Source organism: Dipodomys merriami, unplaced genomic scaffold, assembly GCF_024711535.1.
Source record: "Dipodomys merriami isolate MVZ:Mamm:240054 unplaced genomic scaffold, mDipMer1.0.p SCAF_22, whole genome shotgun sequence".
Taxonomy (NCBI): Eukaryota; Metazoa; Chordata; class Mammalia; order Rodentia; family Heteromyidae; genus Dipodomys; species Dipodomys merriami.
In genome coordinates, this window is record NW_027203604.1 from 12661117 (window position 1) to 12675124 (window position 14008).

Here is a 14008-nt window from a genome sequence, read left to right on the forward strand (position 1 = left end):
TCAAAAATAACATGGAAAAAGACCACGTCCCTTCCATGTAAAAATGCCACGAAATCTCTGCTAGATAAATTATCCCACCGCCACGAGCCCTTGGACGTTTGGGTGACTTGTTCTGAAACGGGTAGCTTTTCAGAGTTTTAGAACCACGGTTTTCAGTCTAAAACTAATTCACGTGACTGCCAGGACTCCATCTAGCGGTCCACACAAGAGGTGAGAAAGCCGAGACCCGGCTTAAGAGAGTTAACTCTTCGGAGCTAGCAAGTGGCCGGTCGCGACTGCCGGGTCCTCAGCAGAGCTCCGGGAAGAGTCCGCGCCGCGGGCGGGGTCCGCGCCGGACCCCAGCTCCGAGCAGGTTCGGGCTGCCAGCCCGGCCGCGGCCTCAGACCCCGGGCCGAGGCACGTCCACGGGCTGAGGCCTCCGAGAGCTCGGCACACGGACCGAACAGTCCCAGCGGCCCTTACCTCGCCTTCGGTCTCCCGCGGCCCCTCCGACGCCATGGCGGCCGGCTCCTCCGAGCCTGAGCCGGGGAAACCAGCGGCGGCCCTGACCCACAACTCGGTGTTTCCGCCTTCCGAAGGGGCGCCCGGAAGTGCGTCACTGCGACGCGACTTGCATTTCCCACTTCCTCACGGAAGTGCGTAAGGGCCCGAGGCCGACGCCGACACATGGTGAGAACCCCAGCGCTGGAGGGAGGGCCGCGGCAGAATGAGATCCCTGCCCGGCTCTTCCAAAGGGGGTTGCCAGGGCAATTACAGACTCCGGGGCCTTGTAAGGCTGTTATTTAGAGAAGAATCCTTTTCTTTTTGTAAGCAGACAGGTAGTGAGATGACCTCCCCCATCTTTAGACTGCATCTCCATGGTTCTACACCTCCCAGCCAGCGGGGCACACCTGTAATCCTAACTGCTCAAGATTTGAAGCCAACCTGGGCAGGGGGCAGGAGTCACTGAGACTTAAGCCTGATGGGGAGCTGTCTCAAGTGGTAGAGCACTGACCTTGAGCTGAAAAGGCTCAGGGACAGCATCCATGCCAAATTCAAACTATGAACCACCAAAAAGCTCAAAGTGGAGCTGTGGCTCATGGTGGAGGACTATTCTTGGGCTGGAAAACCTCAGGGACAATTCAGGCCCAAAGTTCAAGCCCCAGTACAGGCACACACACAAATCTAGGGCTGCCTAATCTATGGGCATCTTAAGCTTCCACAAATTTGCCACACAAAAACAAACTTCAGAATTGCTGTCAAGGTGTTGAAAGTAAAAATACTAGGGCAGATAATAAGTACTGCTTTTCCAAATGAAAACAAATTTAGATTTAAGTAATGAGAGTTGGAAGGTGGGAGGCTGAGAAATCCAGAGTGAATTTCAAAAAAAAAAAAAAACGGAGGCCAAAATTTTAAGTTATGCAGGTGAAGAACAAAATAGGCTTGCTGCAGAGACACTAGTGGCTCACACCTCAAGACAAGCAAAGAAATAATAAAGAGTGCTTACAGTAACAATGCAGGGGTTGAGATGTTGCTTTCCCTTGAGTAAGACTTGAAAACTAGATCATTTAAATGAAAAAATTCAGGCAGCTCCAATTCCTTGCTCAGGTTTATGACAAGTGGTTTATTATTACTATGAAACTCAGCTGCACATTCAGACAGGAACTCAAAATGGACAGCTGAAAACTTTTCCCATAATAGCATTCTTTTCTCTTCTACTGGAACATTTTTTGTTGGTTGTGGGGCTTGAACTCTGCCTGGGCGCTGTCCCTCAGCTCTTCAGCTCAAGGCTAGTGATCTACCACTTAAGGCACATCGGCACTTCCAGTTTTGTAGATAAGTGGAAGTTAACACAAATACTATTAAGTTAGGCATTTCTAGCCACTTGAAGATTATAGGGTTATGTGGGAATTTTAACAGTATAGCCCTAAAATCTACATTGGCTCTAGCTGAAATGTATCTATGGCGCTTACATTTGCTTGTAAGTGAATTAAAGGGTAACCTCAACATACCAACTATTTTAAACACACTTATCATTTCTTTCAAAAATAAGTTTATTTTCTCAAGGCTAAATTACAAAATTGAAAATTAACAGCCAACAATTAACTGTAAGAAAATATACCTCATAACAGTGGTAAATGCAACATACAAACTTTATTTAACAAAAATAACACGTAAAGTCAAACAAGCACTTATATTAAGAGAAAAAAACAACTAGAAGAAATTTTAAACACCTTACAATAACCTACTTGCAGTTGCATTTAACTGAGCTCTGTTGCTGTGAAGAATACAGCTCATGGCACAGGTATTGATGAATTGTACATTTTTTTCAAGTATTCACTGAATACTACCCTTATATACACATATACATTTGAACAAGGTTTAACTGATGATCCCAGATAGACTTCATTTTTGTTGCTCTTTTGGAAGAGGTCGTCTAAAGAGAAGAATATGGGGTTCTGTGGAAAGAAAATGTTTGTTTAATATGATTGAAAATAGCTAAATTTCATTTATGCATCAAAATTCAAAGCATTCAACTGGATGAAAATTATTAGTTTAACTATTAACTAGCTGAAGTACTGAAGATGAATTTTACTTCTAAGACAAAACAAAGAATTACAAACTATGGGCATATTCCTGGTATTTTTGTTATACATATGTTGTGGAGAAAGTGAACAATCTTGGGAATGTTTTTAACTTTACAATCTTCATAGTGCAAAGCAGAGAAGTATAAACTACATGGGGATTAGTGTGGATTCCACAACTAGTGCATGTCAATTACCAAGAAAGAAATCAGGCCTAGTGACACACCTGTAATTCTAGCACTTGGGAGGATATACCAGAAAGATTTGGTTTTGAGGGAAATTGAGGGCTATCTAGGGAAATTGTTCTTTAAAAAAGAAACGGGCCTGGAGCCAGTAGATCACGCCTATAATCCTAACTACTCAGGAGGCTAAGATCTGAGGATTGGCTCAAAGCCAGCCCAGGCAGCGAAGTCCACAAGACTCATTTCCAATAAACCACCCAGAAAACCAGAAGTGGTGCTGTGGCTCAAGTGGTAGAGCACTCACTAGACTTGAGCTGAAGAGCTGAGGGACAGCACCCAGGCCCAGAGTTCAAGCCCCACAACCACCAACAAAACACAGATCCTCCATAGATCCTGTTTCAGTAAATGAGGCTTGACCCAGGAAATCTATGGAGTTCCCCATTCCTCAGTTGCTTATGTGTATCAGGAGAAAGTCCCCGGAAACTCAAATATGTGCCCTCATCATGATGATGTTATTTTACTTAAACAAAAGATGGCTATCCTATCTAATTTGGAGTCCACAGGTCTTTGAATGTTGCTCAAAAAAGTTACACTTAGGGGCTGGGAACGTAGCTCAGCGGTAGAGTGCATGCCTTGCAAGCATGAGGCCCTGGGTTCGATTCCTCAGCACCACATAAACAGAAAAAGCCGGAAGTGGCCCTGAAGAGCTGAGGGACAGCGCCCAACCCAGAGTTCAGGCCCCATGACTGGCCAAAAAAAAAAAAAAAAGTTACACTTACTGATTAATCCCAGATTAAAGTAAAATTTAACTCTGCAAAGTTTTAGTCTGTTTTTATTCAGTGTCTGGAAAACTGTTGGTTATTACCATAGAATAACATAAGGCAGAGGGATGTAAATAAAATAGGGAGGCAGGGAAGGTGGCTCAGCGGTAGAGCACTTGCCTTGCATGCATGAGGCCCTGGGATCGATTCCTCAGCACCACATAAGCAAAAAGAAAAAAGCCAGAAGTGGTGCTGTGGCTCAAGTTGTAGAGCACTAGCCTTGAGCTGAAGAGCTGAGGGACAGCGCCTAGGCCCAGGCCCAGAGTTCAGGCCCCATGATCGGACCCAAAAATAAATAAACAAATAGGTATGAATTCATATACTACGGTATTTCCCTTAATCTTATCATGGTAGATAAGTCTGTATGAGAGCTAAAAGAAGACAAATTAAGGGTTTGGAGCAGTAATGATTCATTTGTTGAACTAAGTTATACTTACAGGCAAAATGAAAGCAAAATTCATCCCAATGGCCTTTTAGTACAGAATTTACCAGCAATAAGTTAAAGAATTATCATTTGAAAAAAATAAAATTTATCAAAATTACCACATCATTATATTGCTAAGAAAAAAAAAAAAAAACCTGGGCTGGGAAGATGGCTCAATGGTAGAGCGCTTGCCTTGCATGCCTGAGGCCCTGGGTTCTATTCCTCAGCACCACATAAGCAAAATGAAAAAAGCCGGAAGTAGCGCTGTGGCTCAAGTGGTAGAGCGCTAGCTTTGAGCTTAAGAGCTGAGGAACAGCGCCCAGGACCAGAGTTCAGGCCCAACGACCAGACCCCCCCCAAAAAAACCAAAAAACCTGACCACTAAAATTCAATTAACAATTTTTAAAGCAGAACTTACCTGGCTCATGGATCATGTAATGAACCCAGCCAAGACTCTGTTGGACACCAAGTCTCCTCCACTCCTCTTCAGACATCAGATGAGTTTTGGGTACTTGTTTAGAAAGTTCTCTGGGTAACATGACATGCCTAGTAACAGATAGCCAAGAATTAGTGCTATATCTTTCTTACAGTTATATTATTTGCATCAGTGGCACTTGGAAAGGTAAAGACCAGGAGGATCATGGCTTAAAGGCCAGCTTGGCCTATGGGGAAGAACTTCTCAAGAGCTGAACACCACAGCACAGTGGTACACACCTGTCTTCCCTAGCCAAGTAAGAGCCTCTCAATGGAGCTATGGTGGTGTATGCCCATCATTCCAGCTACCACAGGATGTGTAAAAATAGGACAGGTAGGAGATGGGACTCTCTCTAAAATGATCAATGTAAAAATAAAGACCAGGAAGTATGCGTAAGCAAGCCCCAGGCCCTAAATTAAATAAGACACATACAAAAAGTTACATCATGTGTATCATTTGTATAAACCAGTAAACATGATCTATCAGGATTTGATTATAATAGGAAAAAATTTTAGTCAATTTCATGTGGGGATACTAATACTTCATGGACAATTTTCAAACACAATCATGCCAATGTATTACTCTCTTATGGAAATTAAGCATAAGACTAGGAAATTAATTTTACAAACACAAAATGGAAAGTATAGGTTGTTCATTAATACTAACCTTTGAAATTTACAGGACAATATACCACAGAAAATACATATTCCATTTATTCTTAAAGGTAGTAAATGGCTTGGTGTATTCAGCCTAGCTCATAGTCAGCATGTTGTCAAATGCCTATAATCTCAGCTACTGGGAAGACTGGACAGGACAAAGTTTTGAGGCTATTCTGGGCAATTTAGTGGATAAAGGACTGGGGAAGCATTCCAGTGGTGAAGCACTTGAAAATTAGAATAATTTCAGATACACCAAGAGTTTCTTATGTACTTTAGCACACACAACATCTTAGTAATTTCCGATTTAGTGACTATCCAGAGGTTTTTGACTATATTAAATCTGAAAATAAGAGTACTGCTGACAAGGCTTATTAACTATCTTAGTATAAACATTAATACTATGTTTTAAAAGAAACGTAAACAGCTGGGCGTTGATGGCTCATGCTTGTAAAACTAGCTACCTCAGGAGGCTGAGAACTGAGGACAGCAGTCTGAAGATAGCTGAGGCAGGAACATACTTGAGACTTTTATCCAGACTGGTTATCTCTAACCACCAAAAGAGCTACAAGTAAATCTATGGTCGTCCCAGAACGCTGGCCTTGAGCACAAAAGCTACGGGGAACTTTCTGGCCCTGAGTTCGAGCCCCAGTACCAGCACCCTTATGCTAGTCTGCCAAGTTTTAGAAAGGTAGTGCTATTTACAACGTTGCCTACCACTGGATACTGACCGGCTGGGCTCCTGGTTAAGGTGATTTAGAAACTAGGTTTTTCTACCTATAAGTATAAAGGCTTACAAGTTAGTACAAATTCATAACACTGGCCAAAAGAAAGCCACTTTCCTCCATAGTTTGGGGCAAGGAAGGGGTGGGGGGGTGGAGGGGGAGGTCACTCAATCTAAACATCCTAACTTCTCCAACACCATTCTTGGAAATCTAAACTAGGGCTGGGAAGGTGGCTCAGTGGTAGAGCGCTTGCCTTGCATGCCTGAGGCCCTGGGTTCGATTCCTCAGCACCACATAAGCAAAAAGAAAAAACCGCAAGTGGCGCTGTGGCTCAAGTGGTGGAGCGCTAGCCTTGAGCTGAAGAGCTGAGGGACAGTGCTCAGGCCCAGAGTTCAGGCCCCACAACAGGACCAAAAAAAAAAAAAAAAGGAAATCTAAACTAATGGGGGCAGCAAAGCAAGGTCACCACTGGGCCAAGGGTGGCGTACTTGCCCAGAAGGCAACGCGGTGGTTACAGAGGCCGGAGGCCCAAGGGTTGGCGGAGCCTGCTTTGGTCCCCGAGTTGGGGCTGCGCACCACATCCGGCCGGGCTGAGCGGGCGGAAGCCTCCCCTTTTCCCTCCCGGACGCCGCTCGGCTCGTGTTCCCGCACGGCCCCTCCTCCCTGGCGCAGCCACGCCAGCGTTCACCGTCCCCAAAGTGCCACAACTAACTAAGCACAGGAGCCCAGCGTCCACGCCAAGCCTTCGGTTCGGTCCGGGGCGGCGTGCGCCGCTGGGCGGTGAGAGCCGCCACGTTCGCGGCGGCGATTCCCGGTCCGGCCCGGGTTCGGCTCCGCCGCGCCGCGCCCCCGGAGGGCCGGGCGCCGCGTACGGGGCGGGCCCGGCCCCTGCCCCAGGCCCGGCCCCTGCCCCAGCCCCAGCCCCAGCCCCAGCCCCTGCCCCAGGCCCGGCCCCTGCCCCAGCCCCAGCCCCAGCCCCTGCCCCAGCCCCGCGGGCGCGGCGCCGCCCAGGGCCCCCCGGCCGGAAACCCGCGCGGCCCCTTCACTCCCCGCACGGCCGAGCCGCCCACCACCCGCGGCCGCGGCCCCACGTCGCCGCCCGGAGAGCAGGGGACGGGCCGCCAAGACTGCTCACCGGTACTCGTAGTGCTCGTCGAAGTACTTATCCGAGTAGTAGATCTGCTTGTGGGCCATCCTTCCGGCGCGCAGAGGCGAAAGACGAAGTTTGCGTAGAGAAACCGGGAACGGCTCGGGCGCAGGTCCGCTCTCGGCAGGAGCAAAGACTCGACTAACGACTGTAGGCCCAACGCTCCAAATTTGAATCCGACAGCCCACCTCCAATTGGATAGTACCATGGACCAATCACCTTCCCCACGAGCCAACCCAGTGACCGGCCAATCGTTGCCGTCCTTCCGCGGCTTAACCAACCAGAGGTCTGTTGGGGGTTGCCCGAGGGAAGAAGTAGACCGTTAGGGAGGCTTCGGGGGGCGGGAGAAGGGCTTTGACGGACGGGAGCGTAGTCCTGGAAGGGCGGAACCCGGACGTTAAAGGCCTCCGGGCTCGTGTGCCGGGGGATGGGAGGTGGGAGGGACCGTTCTCGAGCTCTCTCATCTCCTCGCGGGGCTTGGCAGGGGCGGGATGGGGAGCGGGCGCGGGGAATTTGGGGCAGACTGGGTGGGTGAGGCCGGGTGGCGCCGCGTCCGTCAGACTAGCGTGAAAAGACTAGCCGAAAAGTGGTTGGTGTGAGGAGGCGGGGGAAGGGGACAGTGGGGGGAGGGGGAGGGGGCAGTGGGGGGAGGGGAGGGGGCTGTGGGGGGAGGGGGAGGGGGCAGTGGGGGGAGGGGAGCACCTACCTGCCAGGTCTTCAGCACACCCTCTGGAGGGAACAGTTCTCCTCGTTGGAAGCTTCTGGAAGCTTCTGGAAGCTTTTGGAAGCGCCGGGGCGGGACGGTCTCTGTAGACTTACCCCAGTTGTCCATCCCAAGGGGAAGCTCTCGTGGGGGCGGGGGGCTTCCGCACCCCCAAAGTAACAACGCTTGCAGCTGCCTTAATGGGGCTGAGAGTGATTTTGAAATTCCCCTGGCTTCTGAATATTGACTCCCAACTTTAGAAGTGCACAGAGGAAGTGCACTTTTATCTCCAAATAACAACCAAAATGCTGGAGGTAGAGCACTGGCCTGGAGTCCCAGGCCCAGCACGGAAATACACTTCCTTAATCATAGCTACTTAAGAGGCTGAGATCTGGGGATTGCAGTTCAAAGCCAGCCTGGGCAGGAAAGTTTTATCTACACTTGGGGAGACATCTCCAGTTAACCAGCAAACAGCTGGAAGTGGAGCTGTGGCTCAAGGGGTAGAGTCTTGAACAGAAAAAGCTCAGGGATAGTACCCAGGCCTCTGAGTTCAAGACCCAAGACCAGCACCAAAAAAAAGGCATTTATGTGTTTGTAAAATAAGTTACTGGAGGAATATAAACCAAGATGTGAAGATAGTTACTTTTACATCACATAATTAGAAGTGATTTACAACATGTTGATATTTGCTTAGTTTTATAGGAAATAAAATTGTTCTGCACGTTGCACAATGATTTGAACCCACACTGTGTCCCTCCCACCCTGTTGTACCATGGGGCTTCTGTGGAGAACTGCCATAGATAGCGTGGGTGTTAGGAACAAATCCCCTTTTCTGCTGGCAGAAGGAAGGTCAGGTGCTAACACAATTCTTAGACTATCCTTTTTGAGGCTTCACACAGCCCATTTCTGTGTCTTCTAACATGATTACAAGCCACCAGTACTGGTGTGTAATCTGAACTACTCCAGAGGCTGAGATCTGAGGATCCTGATTCTCCAGTTAATCACCAAAAAGCTGAAACTGTAAAGGTGGCTTATGTGGTAGAGCACAAATCTTGAGTTGAAACACTTAAGAAAGAGCATCATGGGGCTGGGAAGGTGGCTCAGTGGTAGAGTGCTTGCCTTGCATGCATGAGGCCCTGGGTTCGATTCCTCCGCACCACATAAGCAAAAAGAAAAAAGCTGGAAGTGGCGCTGTGGCTCAAGTGGTAGAGCACTAGCCTTGAGCTGAATTGCTGAGGGACAGTGCCCAGGCCCAGAGTTCAGGCCCCACGACCGGACCAACAAAACAAAACAAAACAAAAAAAGAAAGAGCATCATGGCTCTGAGTTCAAGCCCCAGTATGGGGATGATGAGATCTCCTGACAGCTTACAAAATTTAGGATTTATTGGTGGTGCTATGCTATACTAATGGCACGTTACTTCCTAAGTCACTGTCACTTGGGATGGAAGCTGGGATTAAGGTTTTTAACCTATAAATTGTGTGTAAATTCTCTCCATAAGACATAGCATACCTCAGATGTTAGTCTGAGAATGCCTCTTTGTAAAAGGTCTTTCTTAGTCACCCTCTCTGCAGTTAGGTACCTTGATTTCCTCAGGTTTCTCTATTGATAGAATACTATGGGTTTCCTGCCCACTGTTTATTATACTTTGTAATTGCTTGTTGCCTTATGTATTGTTTGTCCTTGCATTATAATATACCTTCCATGTAACCAATTAGTGCATTTGTTTACTGTTTGGTGCTTAGCACTTGAAAAGTCCCTTGTATATGATGAGCATGTCCTAAGTCTTATGTACTATAATGGTAAAGATGTAAACTCTTAAGGGAGATAAATTATTTCACAGAACCTGGGAAAGAAGTTTCTTAATGTATATATTTTTAAAGAGATTGTGGAAAAATCAAACTAGTGTAATCAACTCCCATGTACCAATGACTGAGCTTCAACTAATTTCGCTAATCATGGGTCATCTTTCTCTTTTGTTACAGAACATCTTGCTGGCCTTAAATTCACAATTCTCTTGCACACCTGTAACCCCAGTAATAGGTATTATTATGTCCAACTTTAAAAGATATTCAACCACCAGTCATTATGCTTAGAGTTCCTTAGCTTCAAATTTTTCCTGATTACCTCACATATACTTTTTTTTGAACCTGCATTATGCCTGTCAGACATTCGTGTCTAGATTTGAGATCTTTCTCATGGTGTAATTTGTTTTTCCATCCCATGTATTTCTTATAGCCTGGTACTTAAGACCTAAGTAAAAGAATAATCCATGAAGCTATTAAGTAGTAGACTCATATTTCATCTTGAACAATCTGACTTCAGTTTTAGGCCTGGCCTTCCACTTATGTGGTAGGTAAAGTGCTCAATCACATCTATATCCTCAGCTCAGAGATAGGCCTCATAACCAGTCATCTATACTATCTTATGGAATTATATAGGTAGAAAACCAGAAGAGGGGAAACACCTTTCCAATAGAGAAGTTAGCATTTATAAAGATGTAGGAAAACATACTATACCCAGAGAATAGTGAAGGATTATAGCTTAGAACGTAGAGAATTTGAGGAGGAAAGTAGTGGGAAGTGAATCTGAAGAACAGATGAGGCAGATAGTTGCCCCCATGTTCCATTAAGGTGACCCAGTGTTATCAGAAAGGTGATTATAGGAGGGAGACAAAGTTCAGTTATGTGACACGAAGGGTGTGCAGCTGACTGGAAATTGGAAAACAAGAACAGATTCTTCCCTGTTTTCTAGAAGGAACTCAGCATTGCTACCAACTATGATTTTAACCTAAGTCCTGAAATAGGAATTCTGACTTAAGGAACTATAAGGTAGTACATTGTATTTTAAGTCCCTGAATTTGTAGTATGTTAAAACAGTAATAAGAAACTAAGACAATGGATTGAGCCAACCTGAGAAAGGTTTCTTGGGCTCCTTTCTTTTTTTTTTTTTTGTAGGTCATGGGGCTTGAACTCTGGGCTTAGGCTCTATCCCTCAGCTCCTCAGCTCAAGGCAAGCGCTCTATTGCTTGAGCCACAGCGCCACTTCGGTTTTGTTTTTTTTCTAGTGGTTTATTGGAGATAAGAGTCTCATGGACATTCCTGCCCAGGCTGGCTTTGAACCACGATCCTCAGATCTCAGCCTTTTGAGTAGCTGGGATTACAGGCATGAGCCACTGGCACCCCACTTTCCAAGAAGCTTGTTCACTGATTAATGTGAGCCATGTAATATCGAATATGATAAGGGTAACTAAGAGAAATGTGGAGGATGGACAGGAAGAAACTGTAAGGAAGTTATGAAGTTGAAGGCATGTCAAAACATGAGATCATGTTGGGTGCTGGTGGCTCATGCCTATAATCCTAGCTACTCAGGAAGCTGAGATCTGAGGATCACAGTTCAAAGCCAGCCCAGGTTGGAAAGTCCATGAGACTTTTATCTCCAATTAACCACCAGAAAACCAGAAGTGGTGCCATGGATCAAGTGGTAGAGCACTCACTTTGAACTGAAGAGCTCAGGGACAGCTCCCAGGCTCAGAGTTCAGGCTCCACAACTGATCAAAAAGCAAAAACAACAACAACAACAAAACATGAGATCATGCCTATAATCCTAGCTATTCAGGAGGCTAATATCTGATGAAATACTAGCTTTGAGGCCAGCCTGGGCAGAAAAGTTTGCTAAACTCCATCTTCAAAATAACCAGCAAAACGCAGAGCTGGAAGTACACTCAAGTGATTGAGCCAGGGCTTCCATGGTGCTAGGCTCGTGCTCTAATAAAGTCATACTGAAAGTTTCCAGTATGATGGCAAGATTGACTAAAAGGACTGACAAAAATTTCACTGGGAACATGGCTTAGTAATAGAGTGCTTGCCTAGCATGCATGAAGCCCTGGGTTCCATTCCTCAGTATCACATAAACAGAAAAAGCTGGAAGTGATGCTGTGACTCAAGAGGTAGAGTGCTAGCCTTGAGCAAAAGAAGCTCAGGGACAGTGCCGGGCCTGAGTTCAAGCCCAAGACTGGCAAAAAAATTCAGCAATGAACAGGAATTAGATTTCTCAGCTTTGTGTTTTTGTTGTTGTTGTCACTGTTGTTGTTGCAGTGCTAGAGTTTTGTTTGTTTTTTTTTCAATTGTGGGGCTTGAACTGGGCCTGAGTGCTGTCCCTCAGCTCTTCAGCTCAAGGCTAGCGCTCTACCACTTGATCCATGGCTCCACTTCCGGTTTTCTGAGTGGTTTATTGGAGATAAGAGTCTCAAGGGCTTTCCTGCTGGGGCTGGATTTGAACCATTATCCTCAGATCTTAGCCTCCTGACTAGCCCAGATTACAGCCTCCAGCACCCAGCACAGTGCTAGAGATTTAACTCAGTGCCTCATACTACTGAGCAACATCCCCAGCCTCTCTGCTACTTTATTTTTATAATGGCTCTCACAGGAAGTTTAGGTTTGGATTGGTATTTACCTAATGAAAGAATACTGGTCCTTTCTAAGCTAAGAGTAGAGCATGCCCAAGAATTACAATTCTTGGGCTGGGAAGGTGGCTCAGTGGTAGAGCGCTTGCCTTGCATGCCAGAGGCCCTGGGTTCGATTCCTCAGCACCACATAAGCAAAAAGAAAAAAGCCGGAAGTGGCGCTATGGCTCAAGTGGTAGAGCACTAGCCTTGAGCTGAAGAACTGAGGGACAGCACCCAGGCCCAGAGTTCAGGCCCCACGACTGGATCAAAAAAAAAAAAAAAAAGAATTACAATTCTTCATCATTCATCTGGAACTTTGCTATCAGCAGAGCACTAATGACAGTGACAATTAATGACATTAAAAGTTTAGTGGACAATGGCAAAAGTAGTCTTGGTTGGCTGCTACTGTCTTGTGGGAGAGCCTTACACTTGAGGATAACATTGATTCTGCTTACCCAAATAATAATGCTAGCTATCTAGAATGCACTTTAAAATTTGCATCAACATTTTTCCCTTGTGGTTTGTGAGCCTCCACATCAAGCATCTATAGTGGGCCGAGTGAATAAAAAGTTCATCTGTGAAACATTGACTAAAATTTTTAATCAAAACAATATAATTTATTTTATTTTTAGTTTCCTTGCAGAGCTGAGGATCAAACTCAAGGCCTAAGCAAGTGTTCTATCACTTGAGCTATAACCTCAGCCCCCAAGATAAAATTTCTGAATACTAAGCATTCTTTTTTTTTTTTTTTTTTTTTGGTCAGTCATAGGGCTTGAACTCTGGGCCTAGCACTGTCCCTCAGCTCTTCAGCTCAAGGCTAGTGCTGTACAACTTGAGCCACAGCGCCACTTCTGGTTTTCTAGTGGTTTATTGGCAATAAGAGTCTCATGGACTTTCTTGTCTGGGCTAGCTTTGAACTGTGATCTTCAGATCTCAGCTTCCTTAATAAGCTAGAATTACAGGCGTGAGCCACCAGCACCCGGCCCAATTTTTTTTAAATAAGCATACATTAGTTGTGAAAGGAGGAGGGTTCATTGTGACATTTCCATGTGTGTGTATACACATACCTTGAGGAAACTAATCCAGTCTGTCACTCTCCCACGTTTAACAGGTTTGTTTCTTTTTTTGATATTTTTTTAAGTAATTGTACAAAGGGGTTATACAGTTAAGTCAGGTTGGATGGTTGGAGAGAAGAAACAGAACTTGAGGGGAAAAAGGGCGAAAAAGTACAGCAGTGGAACTCGCTGGAAAGATGAAAGTGAACTGTACAACTCCTGGGTGGAGACGGGAGGGATGGGGAAATAGTGAACAGAAGACACTGTACAAAATGTACTTATTACCTGACACATGTAATTGTAATCCCTCTTTATATCACCTCTGTAATAACAAAGTAAATTAATTAAAACAAATTAGGTTATAAGAACAGTGCTTCTTGGTCAGTGTCATTCCTCCCTTCATTTTTCCCCCATTTCTCCCTCCTGTCCCTAACTTCAAGTTAATTAGTTCAGTTTTACCTAATGTACATTGACTTCTGAGTTTGATGTAATCCCATTTGTCAAGTGTATTTACTGTGCCTCTCTTCAGAAAGTTCCTGCTTATGCCAATGTAATTATTATTTCTCCTCCATCTTGTAGTAGTTCCAAAGTAAGTTTCAAAGTTTCAGGTCTGACTTTGAGGTCTTTGATCTATTTTGAGTTGATAATTGGTGCAAGGTGACAGAAGGGATCCACTTATAATCTTCTACATAGGGATATCCAGTTTTCCCAGCATCAATTCTTTCTTTCTTTCTTTTTTTTTTTTGTCGGTCGTGGGGCTTGAACTCTGGGCCTGGGCGCTATCCCTCGGCACTTCATCTCAAGGTGAGC

The 14008-nt window shown here is 45.5% G+C and overlaps 3 protein-coding genes across 4 annotated transcripts in view; 1 reads left to right on the top strand and 2 right to left on the bottom strand.

Moving 5' to 3' along the window:
- Positions 1–572, bottom strand: part of Secisbp2 (SECIS binding protein 2) — a 37290-nt gene extending 36718 nt beyond the window's left edge. The window contains exon 1 of one of the 2 annotated variants that reach the window (XM_070033344.1): positions 463–572. In XM_070033344.1, coding sequence (XP_069889445.1) covers positions 463–498 — 36 coding nt within the window. In that variant the 5' untranslated portion in view covers positions 499–572. The remainder of the gene's footprint in view (positions 1–462) is intronic. The other variant, XM_070033345.1, reaches the window with a different exon arrangement.
- Positions 573–2015: 1443 nt separating this feature from the next.
- On the bottom strand, positions 2016–7152 carry Cks2 (CDC28 protein kinase regulatory subunit 2). The gene is made up of 3 exons (XM_070033350.1): positions 6983–7152; positions 4410–4537; positions 2016–2438 (listed from the first exon to the last, which is right to left on the bottom strand). Exons 1-3 carry the CDS (start codon positions 7039–7041, stop codon positions 2386–2388), a joined length of 240 nt encoding a protein of 79 aa, XP_069889451.1. The 5' UTR covers positions 7042–7152; the 3' UTR covers positions 2016–2385.
- The window catches only part of Shc3 (SHC adaptor protein 3), a 246843-nt gene continuing 239964 nt past the window's right edge, over positions 7130–14008 (top strand). Inside the window, exon 1 of the mRNA XM_070033347.1 lies at positions 7130–7280. The gene's annotated coding sequence lies outside the window, so the exon portion shown is untranslated. The remainder of the gene's footprint in view (positions 7281–14008) is intronic.